The sequence below is a fragment of the Rutilus rutilus genome (genome assembly GCF_951802725.1).
Source record: "Rutilus rutilus genome assembly, chromosome: 3".
Classification (NCBI taxonomy): Eukaryota; Metazoa; Chordata; class Actinopteri; order Cypriniformes; family Leuciscidae; genus Rutilus; species Rutilus rutilus.
The window spans coordinates 27120193-27134336 of NC_140211.1; the positions used below are offsets into that span (position 1 = coordinate 27120193).

The 14144-nt window shown below is 36.4% G+C and overlaps 1 protein-coding gene across 6 annotated transcripts in view; it reads right to left on the reverse strand.

Annotated features, from left to right (window-relative positions):
* Positions 1-236: 236 nt before the first annotated feature.
* Positions 237-14144, reverse strand: part of celf1 (cugbp, Elav-like family member 1) — a 33988-nt gene continuing 20080 nt past the window's right edge. For 2 of the 6 annotated variants that reach the window (XM_084404363.1, XM_084404367.1), the window contains 8 exons: positions 13786-13947; positions 9564-9621; positions 9169-9339; positions 8467-8583; positions 7972-8160; positions 5781-5924; positions 5467-5638; positions 237-2144 (listed from right to left, as the gene is read on the reverse strand). In XM_084404363.1, coding sequence (XP_084260489.1) covers positions 5511-5638; positions 5781-5924; positions 7972-8160; positions 8467-8583; positions 9169-9339; positions 9564-9621; positions 13786-13947 — 969 coding nt within the window. In that variant the 3' untranslated portion in view covers positions 237-2144; positions 5467-5510. Of the gene's footprint in view, positions 2145-5466; positions 5639-5780; positions 5925-7971; positions 8161-8466; positions 8584-9168; positions 9340-9563; positions 9634-13785; positions 13948-14144 lie in introns of all 6 variants that reach the window. The other 4 variants (XM_084404362.1, XM_084404366.1, XM_084404365.1 and 1 more) reach the window with 3 other exon arrangements.

Consider the following 14144-nt stretch of genomic DNA (forward strand, 5'->3'; position numbering starts at 1 on the left):
AAAAAAGTAGTGTACAAATATTATAATTTGTCTGATTGGTCTATGGCTTGCATATAAATAACCAATTACAATGAATTTGACTAGCAACTATTGCATATTTATTAAAAATATTGGCTAGAATTATCACCCTAAATTGAAGTACAATGAAAAGTGAATCAAGAAAAAAAAAAAAAAAAAGCATGGTGCATTTCTAGCATTTTTAAACTGAGAAAAAACAAATGAATTCAGACAATGTGTGTGAATCTTTTCAAACAGTTTAATCATACATGAACTAAAGATAAACTACCAGATGACTGTTTCGTAGGTGTCTAGATTTCTGTAGAGACAGTAGCATAAAATCCTGAACCAACTTAATACAAACACACTTGTTTCAGACATCTAATAAATTCTGCACTCTCTACACTTCCAATGAAAACCACACAACTTGAATGACAAAACGACAAAAAAAAAAAAAAAACACATCTTCCGTTAAAGGCTGTTTTGTGGAGTTGATTTTTTTTGTTTGTGGTTTTGGTTATTTTGTACAGGTTGATGTTTGGTCATGGTGTTACAGTCTACATGCTTCTACTTACTGGGACTTACATTGTGAAACAACTTATGAAGTAGAAAAGGCAAAATCTGTACAAATCTTAAATGTTAAATACAATCACTCTGTACCAGTAATGACAAACATCCCACAGGAAATTTTCTCAGAATACATATAAACTCACAAAACAGCAGCTTAAAATCTAAATAGAAAACAACCACCTCAACCCCCCAATTAGATAAATCTGTCACAATACATCTTTAAAAAAAAAAAAAAAAAAGTAGCTCTTCATCCATGTAGACATGTTGGACATTAGAGAGTTGCCCCCAAACTAAAGGTTTAGGGGGAAAAGCTGCAGTTGAGCTCTACCAATCAGTCCAGAACTTCACAACTTGTACAGATGCCAGAATGGGGGGGGGGAAATGCCTGCAAGCTGAGTGTAAAACAGACCAACTCTATGGTTATAAAAAAATTGTCATTAACTGAACAACATTTTAAGAAGAGCATGTGTTTTTGCTGTTGTAGGCACAATCATTTATATCTAAGGGCTCATTTGAAAACCACTTCAGTTTTTGTAACAAGAATGCATTTAAAACTCACTTTAACTCATTACCTAAACACACATTGTATTGTTTTTAAAAATCTTAAACCATCAAAATGAGTACGTGTCATTGTAGCAGGAGCCATAAACATGATGTGAAACATACTGCAAATGTAACCAACAGCAACATGCAAAACTTTTGGCACCACTTTATTCATCTTGACTTTTTGAAACAGAACTAGATCACATTTTGCTGAGGATTTCAGTGCACTTACAAAATAACATGCATGCTTAATATTTACCTGTGACAAGAAATTCAACTCTGCTCATTCTATGCATTATTTCAGCTAATCCTGATTTTCACACAATAAGGAAATGAAAAACATGTGCCTATGTTGGCTCGACACACAAAGAAGAAAAAAGGCAATTCAAGTGTCTATTGTAAATGTCACTCTGTTAATAAAAACTCCCAAAATTACATCATGCCAACTAATCTAACACAAAATTACAAAGTTTATCCTCGATTTCAGCAAAATGTGACGAAAACATCCTCTAAAAGTTTTAGAACTAACAAGTGAGAGAAAGGGAAACACACCCACACTTGAACACACAAAAGTGATTCTATAAACTGAATGGCTGCTATGAGAAGAAAAAAAAAAAAAAGAAAAAAAATACAATTAGAAGCGCTAGGAAGACTGCTTAAAACAATAAAAACCAATAAAGAAAAACAAAATCTGAGAAATTAAACAAATGAAAATTAAAAGCTTCTGCAAAAATCTAGTGGTTATGTTTGTACGTTCTAGAAAAATAGACTCTTTGCTCAGAACAATTTTCATGAAACTTTTTACACTTTTAGCAGTCTTTCTAACGCTCCCTATTGGCAGCACAAATGACAGAAATGAACATCACACAAAGAAACAAACAAAAGTAAATCAATAAGCGTCAAAAGTTAACAAAAAAAGGTCAAGTGTGAAATTTCAAGCGTCAGAGAAGCGAAGAGGACAACGGACTGGACGATGAACTTTTGACGTCACATCGACATGCTAGGCAAACGATGACAAACGGGCACGAAGATATCTAGAACAAAACAAAAACAAAAACGAATAACAAACCTAGGTTAAAGCACAACGGAAAAAGGAGAGGGGATGAAAAAGAAAATCATGAATGATTATTTTTACATGGGGGGGGGGGGGGGGGGGGGGTTCAAAGATGCACATGGTCTAAACACAAAACATTGAATGCAACACAGGAAACGATGAAGAAAAGTGGGAAGAAAGAGGGAGAAGTAAGCACCATGCCAATAGTGAACAAAGGGAATAACATTAAACACAACCTGCCTACTACAGCTACGACAACTCAACACTGTTCTCGACAGCAACATTTGAACTCAAATGAAAATGTTCAACTTCTCACAACCACATTTTGATTTTAGACCAAGGGATAGAGAGAGAGAAAGAGAGAGAGAGAGAAACAAAAAGAAAAATTGTGCTTCAATGTTTCAGCTCTTTCAGTGAAAGTCTTTTTATTTTGTGCTTCAACTTTGAATTGTGTGGGACTGTGGAATAATGCATATTTGGAGCTGCTCATATTGGTTCTTATTCACAAAACACCTGCCATGGGTAACACAAATGGATACAGTTTAGCTACATTGAACTCCGTGAAGGACAACAACAACAACAACATGATGGGACACAGAGCGAGTAACAGAGTATCATCATTAAACGTGTACAGAAATTTAAGACTCGATGTGTTTGGCACATAAGTGGAACTACTCTGCACTTGTGAGATGTTTTAAGGTGCACAAATCTGCAGACCTTCACACAAACGCCAGTCAATCTGCTCTGGATAAAAAGCAACAAAACTATGAAAAGATTCTGTCTAACAAACAAAAATCCCTGCCTAGAACAAGTTCACAAGAATCTTTGGATTGTTCAAAATGGTGATTCGTGGTGCAACTCGGACATGTCCGAGGCCTTCACATTTTTCTTCCACTAAATGGTTTTTGTAATGCGTGTGTTTATTTGAACAGAGGCACAGACCAGGGACTGGGGATTCCCTGCACTAGCATCTAAACACCTCAAGAGGGGCTTCGCACCTGGGTTCAGTCTAAAGCGTATGAAACTAACTTAAAAGGCATACAGGACCGGCATATCTGTACAAGTCGCAAGAGTGGCACACGTTTCCTCACCTGGATTGTTGGAAGTGTGTCCGTACTTGATGAAAATAGAAAGATTGTGAGGTTAACAAGAATTGGCTTATTTGCAATTAATCAGTGAAAATAAAAAGCACCATTAATAAATACAAGCGTTTCAAACAGTGATGACAATAGTGAGGTAAATGTCATACAACAACAATAAAAAATAATTATAAAAAAAAAAAAAAAGAGTCTAAAACACTAATTTCACTTATTTTTTTTACTCATTGCGACTCAGGGCTCAAGTTATGCTGTGAGGAAATAAACGAATGACTTCTGATAAAAGCACATTTCAGCATCGTCACTGCACATGTAAGTGTACTTAGCTTAAGAGATATTAAGTAAGAACTTTAGACTGAACCGTGGATCTGCTTCAGACTTAAAAAAAAAAAAAAAAAAGAAGCTCTTGGTACAATTCTTTTGACTGAACAGATGACACTAAATCTAGTGAAAAGGGCCACACATCAGTTGTTTTAACAATCGGTGAATGCATCCACAAAACTTCACAAGGATTCTACAAAAACACTGTTGAATCTTTTGAGTGATTTTTTTTTTTTAAACAACCGTTTTAATTCAGAGAAATTATTTAGGCAATATTATAAAACCTCTATAAAAATAGAAAAGGCATAATAGTTAAGTAATATACACTATCTGGATAATGATTTCTTCTCAATTTCCATAAAAACAATCTTCTTACCTCACGACCCTGCAGGACATTAACATTTGATTACGTTTTGAACACTAATTTACTGCCATGGTCAACTAAAGTGAGCCGCATGGAGTAACTCAAATACACGATCAACAAGGTCAACTGTGAGTCTGAGGAGTCTCGATATACCAGGGTGCACGAGACCACCTGCAAACACTGAGAATAAAATACTTATTGAAATTGACTTAATTCATACGGACAATTAAGTGGCCGTGAATTCAGAAATTGTAAACTTCCTTCCTTCTTTATGTTCTTGGCAACATTATCTCTCACTCTTTTCCAGAATGCAAATATTGCTAAAAGCTTCAAGACCAACCTCTTGAATTGAGGCGTAGGATAATGTATCAAATGACCATCAAAATAAAAGTAAATGTTGTGGATTGTGTACAAATGCCATTTTAAAACCATATGTGCTACCATTGTGATTCTTCAGCAACTTCCAAAGAATAAAAAAAAAAAAAAAAAATCTTATTTTTGTTTGAGGCTTTTAAGAAAGGATTCATGAACTGAAATGAAGCACTCCATCACTTATTTCATCATGTACCAGGCGTGAGTAGAATAATGGGCAAGTAGTTTTGGTCTGACAGAATGGTGAGAATGTCCTGAGAGTAAGTGTAGCATCTCCAGCAAACTAGCAATACTGAAATATTAACCACCATCTATGAACCAGCATGTGATATAATACCCTTGCTTAGTGTTTGTCTTTTTAGAATGTAAAAATATTAATGTGAATTAAAAACAAGCAAAAAGCATCATCATTACTGTTGTTAGCTGAGCCCTCCAACAGAATACATAAAACAGACTTTGAAGCAATGTTACATCACCCTCATTGTGAAGACACAGATACATTAAAAAAATAAATAAATAAATTAGTGAAATAAATAAATGAATTAAATAAAAAGGCATCCATGAAAACGGAGTCTAGTGAAGTGCAGCCTGACCTTCCAGATGCTCAATACAATATTCAGGTGACTGATTGATTATCTTTTGCACCGATGCAGCAAGCCTCCTTCATTTTCAAGAAAGGCAGCATTGTAGGAGGCATCAGCATTACACTGTCCGAATGTACTACAAGAGTCTAGTGTAAACACAGGAGAACATCTACAGGGGCCAGACCGTGATGATCAAAAGTCTAAGGGACTGAAAGCAGTCACACAGGCTGGCTTTCATTGTGCAACATCCTTTGACGCAAGATTTAGATTTATACACAGCAAACTTGTAATATGGCACCAAAAAAATAAAAAATAATAATAAGACTTAAGGGAAAACAAAAGATCAACAAAACAATTAGATATATAAATGTGAAAAAAAAAAAGAAAAAGAAAAAAATTCTCCTTGGAACAAATTCATAATGCTAACAATTTGCATGTTGTCTTTGTTTTTAAGGTTAAGAGAGAAGATATGTAGGAAAGGCCAGAGAAGTAAAAGGATTAGGAAAGGCAGGTGTTAAGGGTGGGTGGGGTCATTATAACTTTCCAACGTCACACTCCACTTACCAGAAAAACATTTTCAAAACAAGTCCATTTGAGAGTAAAAGCACTCAGTATGGCTTGCTGTCATTTTTGGATCGTTTAAGTTGCACCTTCAGCCGCTTCATTCCAATCTGAAAACCGTTCATTGACTGAATGGCCGCCTGGGACGAAACTGGATTGTCGTAACTTACAAAGCCTTAAAAAAAAAAAAAAAAAAAAAAAAAAAAAAAGACAGACAAAAAAAAGAACAGAACCGGATCATAGTTACCCACGGCTCAGAATATACATCAACGGCTTGTTTCTGATGTCTGAATTCAAAAATTAAGTTCTCGACTCACCAAAACACTTGCTAAGGTTGGTCTGTTTGTCAATGAAGACCTTGGCAGAGATAACATTGCCGAAAGGCATAAACATCTGCAGCAAATCCTGATCACCAAACTCCTGTGGCAGATGGTAGATGAACAAGTTTGCTCCTTCAGGGCCTTTAGAAAAACAGAGGAGAAACAAAGATAACTTTTGACTGCCTAGCAACCTTTTTATTTTCAATTTAGGTTTATCATTTATTCTCCTTGCCTAGTTAAAAGAATATTCTGTGTTAAATACAACTCAAGCATCCTGCAGATTAGCACAGAAAATAGAGACCCAAGTTGATACAACTATCATACTGTAGGGTTTGCATTTTGTTATAGCATTATAATTCAATTCATAATTGAAGCGCAAATTGCTCTTTTGATGTGGGAATACATTTCTAGGTGAATGAAGGTCTGTTTATGCGTTACTGCCATAATTACTAGTAATGCATCGATGATGCCACTTTTTCCAGAACGAGGCCAATACCTTCATTTTTGGTATACCTGTATTTTCACTGCATTTGTAATTTTTAGGCAGAGAAACCAAAATAATATGAAACATATTCATTGATTTAATTTGTTTAGCAAATATTTATTCCCTTTAATTATTTTCATGCTTAATTATGATTGTTAAAATTTATTGTACAAGCCTCTGTTACTTTCATTGTTATTTCTATTGCACTATCCTATTTTATCTTTCATTTAATAGCACAGCACATATTTAGAGCTGCTTTAGCAATGAAATATCACAATTCTTTATTAAAATTTTGATAGTACAGCAAAAAACTACTAGCCTAACTAAAATGGCACAAATAAATATAACAGACCAAAGATACAAATGAAATGGTGCTTTTCAGGTATTTTTAACAGTAGTTTTTTAGGTACAGAATTTGAATAAAGTAATCAAATGTGAAATAGCACTGCACAGTCTTCACTGTATAAATTAAATATCGATGAATCTATATTAAAGTCACAAAAGTCAGTCAGTCAAGAGCAGTGAATGATTTCTTTGTTGTTTGATTAACATTAAAAACACAGCAGCAGGTTTATTAAGATGCTGTCCCTTTAAAGGCCAGGACACACCAAGCCGACGGTCGGCCGCCGGGCCGTTTTTGAGCATCGGTTGGCTTAGTTTTTTGGTGTGTTTCGCACCATTGGCTCTAGTCGGATGCCGTTGGGTTTTTTGGGCCAATTCAGCATGTTGATCATCAGTGAGAGAGAACTCTGATTGGCTGTTTAGATTGTCATATTACCCAGGCATTCAAATGCACAATTTTCATAATAACATGAGCGGAGTGGAATAAACAAAGTGATCAGCGCCAGTAATATTCAAAATGGAAAGCAAGTGCTGCTTGGTTACGGTTTGTATATCTGCAGTCCTAGTTTCAGTATCCCTTTTTGAATGACGAAAAATAGACTATTTATGCCTGCTGATATAGACACTTTCCTTACACCAAAAAATCTGGCCTTGCTGAACTAACAGCATGTGAAATCTGGAAAGAGGGCTTTCAGGACGAATATTGTCATTTACATTTTTTAGTAGTCTTTACTTAATATCTTAAATGAATAATCTTCTTAGGTCTAACATACACTACTATTTAAAAGTCTAGTGTCAGTATTATTTAAAGTATATATACACTTTTATTTAGCAATTAATCAGCATTAAATTAAATGTGACAAATCTTTTGTAAAATTATAGATGCATTTACTATTTCAAATAAATGCATTTGAACTTTCAACAAAGAATACTGAAAAAAAATGATCCTGGTTTCCAAAACTACAGAAACTGTTCGTTTTCAACATTTATAATAATTGGTCATAAAATACAAGCATAAAAAAGCATGCTACGGATGATTCCGATAGGCTTGAAGTTGTATTTAACCCAGAATGCTTCTTGAATTCATTGGCAGAGTTGCTGGCATGGATCTCCACATACTTTTAAACAAACCAAAATGTAGAAAATGGACATTGTGGAGAGTGATTATGATGTCTTACCCGCACTCTGATTGGGACTTGCTGTTGCAGCATATTTAAAACAAGAATGAATCCTTAAGATGGTGATCACAAAAGCCACATCAACACACACACACACACACACACACAGTTTCTCTTGTACAGAGGCTTTCACTCTCCCAACCCAAACAGCTGCTCAAAGCTCATCAGACCTCCATGTACTCACCTTCCTTCTGGCTGCCAGCGGCACTAACGTTCTGCTGGGACAGTAAACTCTGACTATAGAGGCTAGGCAGTGCGGCAGCGGCATACTGCTGGATTCCGGAATAGGCTGCCTGAGTCAGAGCCTCCATAGTGCTCCCCGAGCCGTTAGAGAGACCTCCACTGCCCAGACCACCATTCAGAGCAGCCATGCCTGCGCAAACAGAAACACAGCTCAGCTTTCAGACACACAAAAACTACTGAGACACAGAGAAGCCGCATTCAGAGAAGGAGATACAGCAGAAACAGAAACGAGGCAAAGAAAGTTAAAAATCATATTGATACTGTAAATACAAATGCATCCTTATGTGTTCCAGACAATAGTAAAAGAATTAAACATGTAGAAGTAACTTTATGTGCTCCTTTTTTGTTAATGTGACCACATCACCTGAGATGCATTTTAATAACATGGACAAACCGGATATTTAGCAACACCACCTGAACGTTTCTTCTTTCTTACTTGCTAGGGAGCTCATGTTGAGACCTGCTCCAGCGCCCGCAGCAAGAGACTGAAGAGCACCTAAAGACGCCATGGGGTTCACCGAATTACTAGTACTGGAGGTGGGAGAGGAACCCGCTGTGAGGAGAAGAGAAAACAAGAACCAGGTTTGACACATTACTAATCCTTCAGACATATTGCCAATTCACATTTCACATGCTCTCACTGCACAGACATGTAAAGCAAATGAGACTGAGAAGAAACAGCAGACGGTAATGAGAGAAGTCATGTATTTCAGAGTGCAAAAAGTGAATAAGTCAAATAAAGACAGCACTTTAAAAGCAAATGATGGGGATTATTAAGAGTCAAGGTGGGCAGACTGATGCATGAACAGCAAGATATGTTTTAAACACATTACACAGTTGTTTTCTGTTTTTGTTTGAAGAAATTGCTAACACTTTAGGTTCAATTTGTCAACATTAGCTGTCATTACCAACGAACAATTACTTAACCAAGATTAGTAAATGCTGTAAATGTACGTTTCCACATATGCAAATAACATCAGGCATAAACTAATTTTACTTAAAATTCAAAGCTCCAATGTTTTGAAATTAGTAAAGTGAAATTTGCTATTGGACAGAAATATTCCACAGAGCAATTCTATTTCACAGACTGATAAGCAGCAAAATTAAGAACAGGAGGAGATTAAAAAGCGGGACCAACCCTTGTAGGCGTCCCAGGCAGATTGAGCGGGCTGTCCGGAGGGCATACCTGAGCTGGTGAGGACACTGAGAGGGGAGCTGGAGGTGGTCAGAGCACTGCTACCTGTGGGTGTAGCCTGTGTAGCACTCGCTGCTGCTGCTAATGCAGCCAGATTCTGCATGGCATTCAGACCTGCCGCAGATCACAGACCATCCAGAACATCAAGAACTACACAACACCACACACTTGCTTCTCTCCATCATTCACATGCACAACCTCCTTTCATCGTCCTAAAGCTAATAGGCAGTCAAAACCAATGATTTTATGGGCTTGCAATGCATCTGAGAAAGTGGCTAACTAACAGCCGCTATCATTTTTAGCGGGTCTGAGTGGAGCGAAGCACTTCAGACTCTCACCTGACATTGGATGGAGATTGTTGAGCGCATTTCCAGAGGATGCAGACTGCTGTAGAAGCTGCAAATAAAGCTAGACATTACATCAAAACAGAGAACAGAGAGAGTCAGGACTGCATCCAGGACTGTGATGGAGAGGAGAGGAGAGGAGAGGAGAGGAGAGGAGAGGAGAGGAGAGGAGAGGAGAGGAGAGGAGAGGAGAGGAGAGGAGAGGAGAGGAGAGGAGAGGAGAGGAGAGGAGAGGAGAGGAGAGGAGAGGAGAGGAGAGGAGAGGAGAGGAGAGGAGAGGAGAGGAGAGGCGAAAGGAGATAAATCAGGCAAACAAGGCAAAATAAAGACACAAAGGAGCGCATGTGAACAAGACAGAAACATAGAAGAGGGAAATGTGGACATTCAAGGGCGATCAGAAATTATAATAGGACTGAAAAGGATTAGAAAGGGAAAAGATGAAGATAGAAGAAGTTTTCACAGCACACCCATGGAGCAGCACTAACACATTCAAACAGGGCTACACATCTATGCCGGCCCATGTGAGGAAACAACCAATTAAACAGTAACTTTAGGAGTAACCAATCATAGACAATCAGGATTTTGAGAAGCCAAATTAAATGCATTTAAATAACGGCCAAACACAGACCTGTAGCCCATGTGCTCAAACACAGCAGAAAAACACAGCAACCTTTTTTTTTAAAGCAAATCTGTATCTAATCTAATCACTACAGTTTAGGGCTGCACGATTAATCGCAATGAAACCGCACGCGATTTGACAAAGGCTGCGATTATTTTATGCGCGCTGATCAGTAGTAAATGCTGCTTCATCTGTTGAAGCATTGTGATTATCCATTGTGATAACACATCATACTATCTTGTATGGAAAGTGCATTTCAAATACACATAAGTGACTCAAACTCGTAGTGCTTTCAGATGGAGCAGTGTTTACAGAGCCATACATCAATGACAAACTGCGCGTAAAAAAACAAAAACAAACGCAGCCTTTGTGATTTCATAATCGCTATAAGCCAAATCGGTTTAAGTGCGATTTCATGTAAATAGCAATTAATCGTGCATCCCTACTACAGATGCAAACAATAATGCATTATAGTTTTGATAAAGCAAATTACATTTTGAATGGAGCTAGGGGTGTCGCAATATACCAGCATTGATAAGTGATACTTAAGAAAAATCTTGATATGATAATACCACACCAATGATAATATCGTAATTAATCCAGCAATCTGCTTGACACGCCAACATAGGAGGTGGCAGTATTGCACCTTAATGCTTGTTTCTACCAGGCTTGTGCAAAATTCAGAATTTCAGAATTGGCCTCCATTCAATTCATGAATTGGAATTTGAATTGAATTTACTCCGCCCCACAGGACATTGAATTGAATTTGAATTGGAATGACAGGAAGTGGAATTAAATTCATGGCAATTCAAAGCAATTCCACACAGTCACACAAGAGAAAGAATGTATTGAGTCTCGCATGCATTCAGTGTTAGGAAGGTTACTTTGGAAATGTTATTGCTTACTGTTATTAGTTACCCATTATAGATGTGGTTTGGATTACTTTATTTGGACAACTTTATCAATGCAAAGCAATTTCGTTTTAAGTTGATTAGTAACTAATTGAATTAAACATTTTACGTCAGTAATACAACTAAATACAATTACATTAATTTTGTAATTTAATAACAGAAATTTCATTTCACGTAAATATTTACTCCTCAACCCTGCATACATTTTGTTCTAAAATAGATATTGATCAAATTCTTGAAATAAATTACCCCCTCAATGTTGTTTAATTAGTTTTGTTCCAATGTAATTTTCATTTCATTTCAAAGTAATCACACAAACACAAAGTTGTTGTAAATGCAGTTATCATTTATCATTTATCATATGCATATCATTAGGGTTCTAGTTCTTTGCTATATGCTGATGACACTGTTATTTTTCTTTCTGGTTCTAATATCGACACAATCAATTACAAACTTAACATAGATCTGCAGCATTTACATAACTGGCTGCAAGATAATCATTTAACACTTAATGTCAAGAAAACACAATGCATGTATTTTTACTCATCTAGGAGACAGCTATCCATATCTAATCCTATTATTTTTTCTAATCAAACGCTTTCAATTGTATCAGCATATAAGTATTTGGGAGTCTATCTTGATTCACATCTTACTTATCAAGAACATGTTCAAACCCTAACCAGAAAGTTAAACCAAAAGTTATATGTTTATAGCAAAATTAGACCATATTTGTTGCTTTCTGTTTCAAAAACCTATCTTCATGCCATCATTCTGTCCACTTTGTCGTATTGTTTACCTGTTTGGTCACTAACAACAAATGAGATTATTGAACCAGTAATAAGACTTTATAATAGAGCTCATAAGATCCATGTCAGGCTTCCAGGCTGGACTCACCACTGTACTGCACTATCTTTGTGTAATGCCTTGACATTTCAGAACTATAAAATTAGCCATGGGATAAACCTGTTTTATCAAATCTCAAATGGACATACTGTAACTGCTCTAACCGAATTGGTTCCGAAACTTGGCTCAAGGTCTGAGCGCACTACGAGATCTTTTACAAATGGACTTTTGCCTTTACCGGCTTTTAGAAACTGTTATGGACAGAGATCTTTTTTTCATGTGCTCACTAAAACCTGGAATGAGATCCCACAGCACATCAGAACTATCACATCAAGAAGACTATTTAAAATAACATTTGCTCGCCATTTAACGGACAGGTATATCTGTGACCATTGAGAGGGCTCTATAGCCCCTCCTGCTGCCTAGTATCTTGGTTTGTGTGTCTGTTGTTGTCTCTAGCTGTCTAGTGTGTGAGCTTTGTTGTGTATGTGGTTTTTATGTTCTGCAGAGCAGGAACCTGCTGAAAATCAGTTTTATACTGAGCCAGGCCCGATTGTCCTTAATCTTTTCCTGTTTTAAAAATATAAATAAATAAAAATAAATAAATCATTTATTCCAAATGCAAAAAAAATTACTGAGCAACACTGTTGCATCTAATTCTCAATAGCTCCTCAAATGTTTTTTCATTGAGTCTGCACCGTTCTGGTCTGAATATCTTTCCTGCAACACTAAAGATTCTCTCAACAGGTGCAGAGTGAAGTTGTAAGGGACTTCTGAAACTTAAAAAGTCCAGTGTTGCCCATCAAATTGTGCTTTCAAACAAATGTCCACCTCAAATTATTTAGCAACCATTTTAAATATTTGGTTAAAGTAAAGCATTCTGGGAAATGGAGTCATGTTCCATCATGTTCCACAAAATTACAATTACAATAAATCAAACTTAATTATTTGTTCTGTGACTAGTGCTTTTAACATTCATTGCTAGGGGAAAACATATCCTTTTAAAGTAATCTGTACAAACTAATATAATTTATAATGCAATCATATCTGACATATACTGTAAAGCTTCATTGTTAAACACTTCACTTAAAATATGTATATGAATTTCTTTGAATTTTTGTTGAATTGCAATTCTGCTTCCTTTAATTCAAATTCGAATTGTAATTCTAGATCCTGTTTTTGACATCAATTCAAATTCAATTCAAATTCAAGAATTGAATTGGAATTAAGGAGTCATTCTCAATTCAATTCTGAATTGTGCACAAGCCTGGTTTCTACTATGATGACGCAGAGTGTAGCTACTACTGCCTCACAAAATCCCCTCAGAGGAGATGACAGACGAAAGAGAGATGTTCTAGTGGGAGTTTTTTTAGATACAGTAAAAATAAAATAAAAACGGTGATGTTAGACACCCCAATCAGCAAGTAGTGCTAATCAACAGTAAGTGCTTTTTGTACAGTTAAGGTTACAAACTCTCTCTTGTCTACCTACCCACATATTTTAAGTGATTCTTTTTTCCAAACAAATTAAAACAAAAAGTTAAATTTGACTGACAGGTTTTGTTTTTCTTTCAAAATTTCTATAGATTTTGTGATTATAGATATCGTGATTATAATGTTACTGTGAAGTATTTTGGCTATGATAATCATTTAGTGAAATTCCGATATTGTGACAGCCCTAGATGGAGCAAAGACCAGCTCTCATGTTCTAAATATGAATGTTTTCATTGTGCACGGCACGTGCTTTGTGTAGTTTATGCAGTGCAGTTTGCATGTTTTAAACAGTGGCGCGGTTTCTACGTGCATAGACCTCAGATGCAACGGGATCTGTCCTGTGTACTCACTGCAAGGTACTGTGGCCCCAGTGAGTTCAGTCCTGTAAGGTTTCCCCACATGGAGGCAGCGTTGAGCTGCTGCATCTGTTGCTGCAGCTGCTGGGTGATGCGTTTCTGTTCCTTATCCTTCTGTGTGTCTGCAAACTTCACCACGATGGGAGAAGAGCAGCCCTAAGGGACACAACAGAAATCAAAATATAGCATAGAATATAATTTAGAAACATATAAAAAGGAAAGCAACCAAGTTGTCACAGATTTGTTTATACTCTTATATGTTACAGCAGCGTCTCAGCCTTTCATAATACACTAATGTTCAAATATTTTGGGACAGTATGATTTTTTTCTTCTGGAAGAGAGAAATTAATACT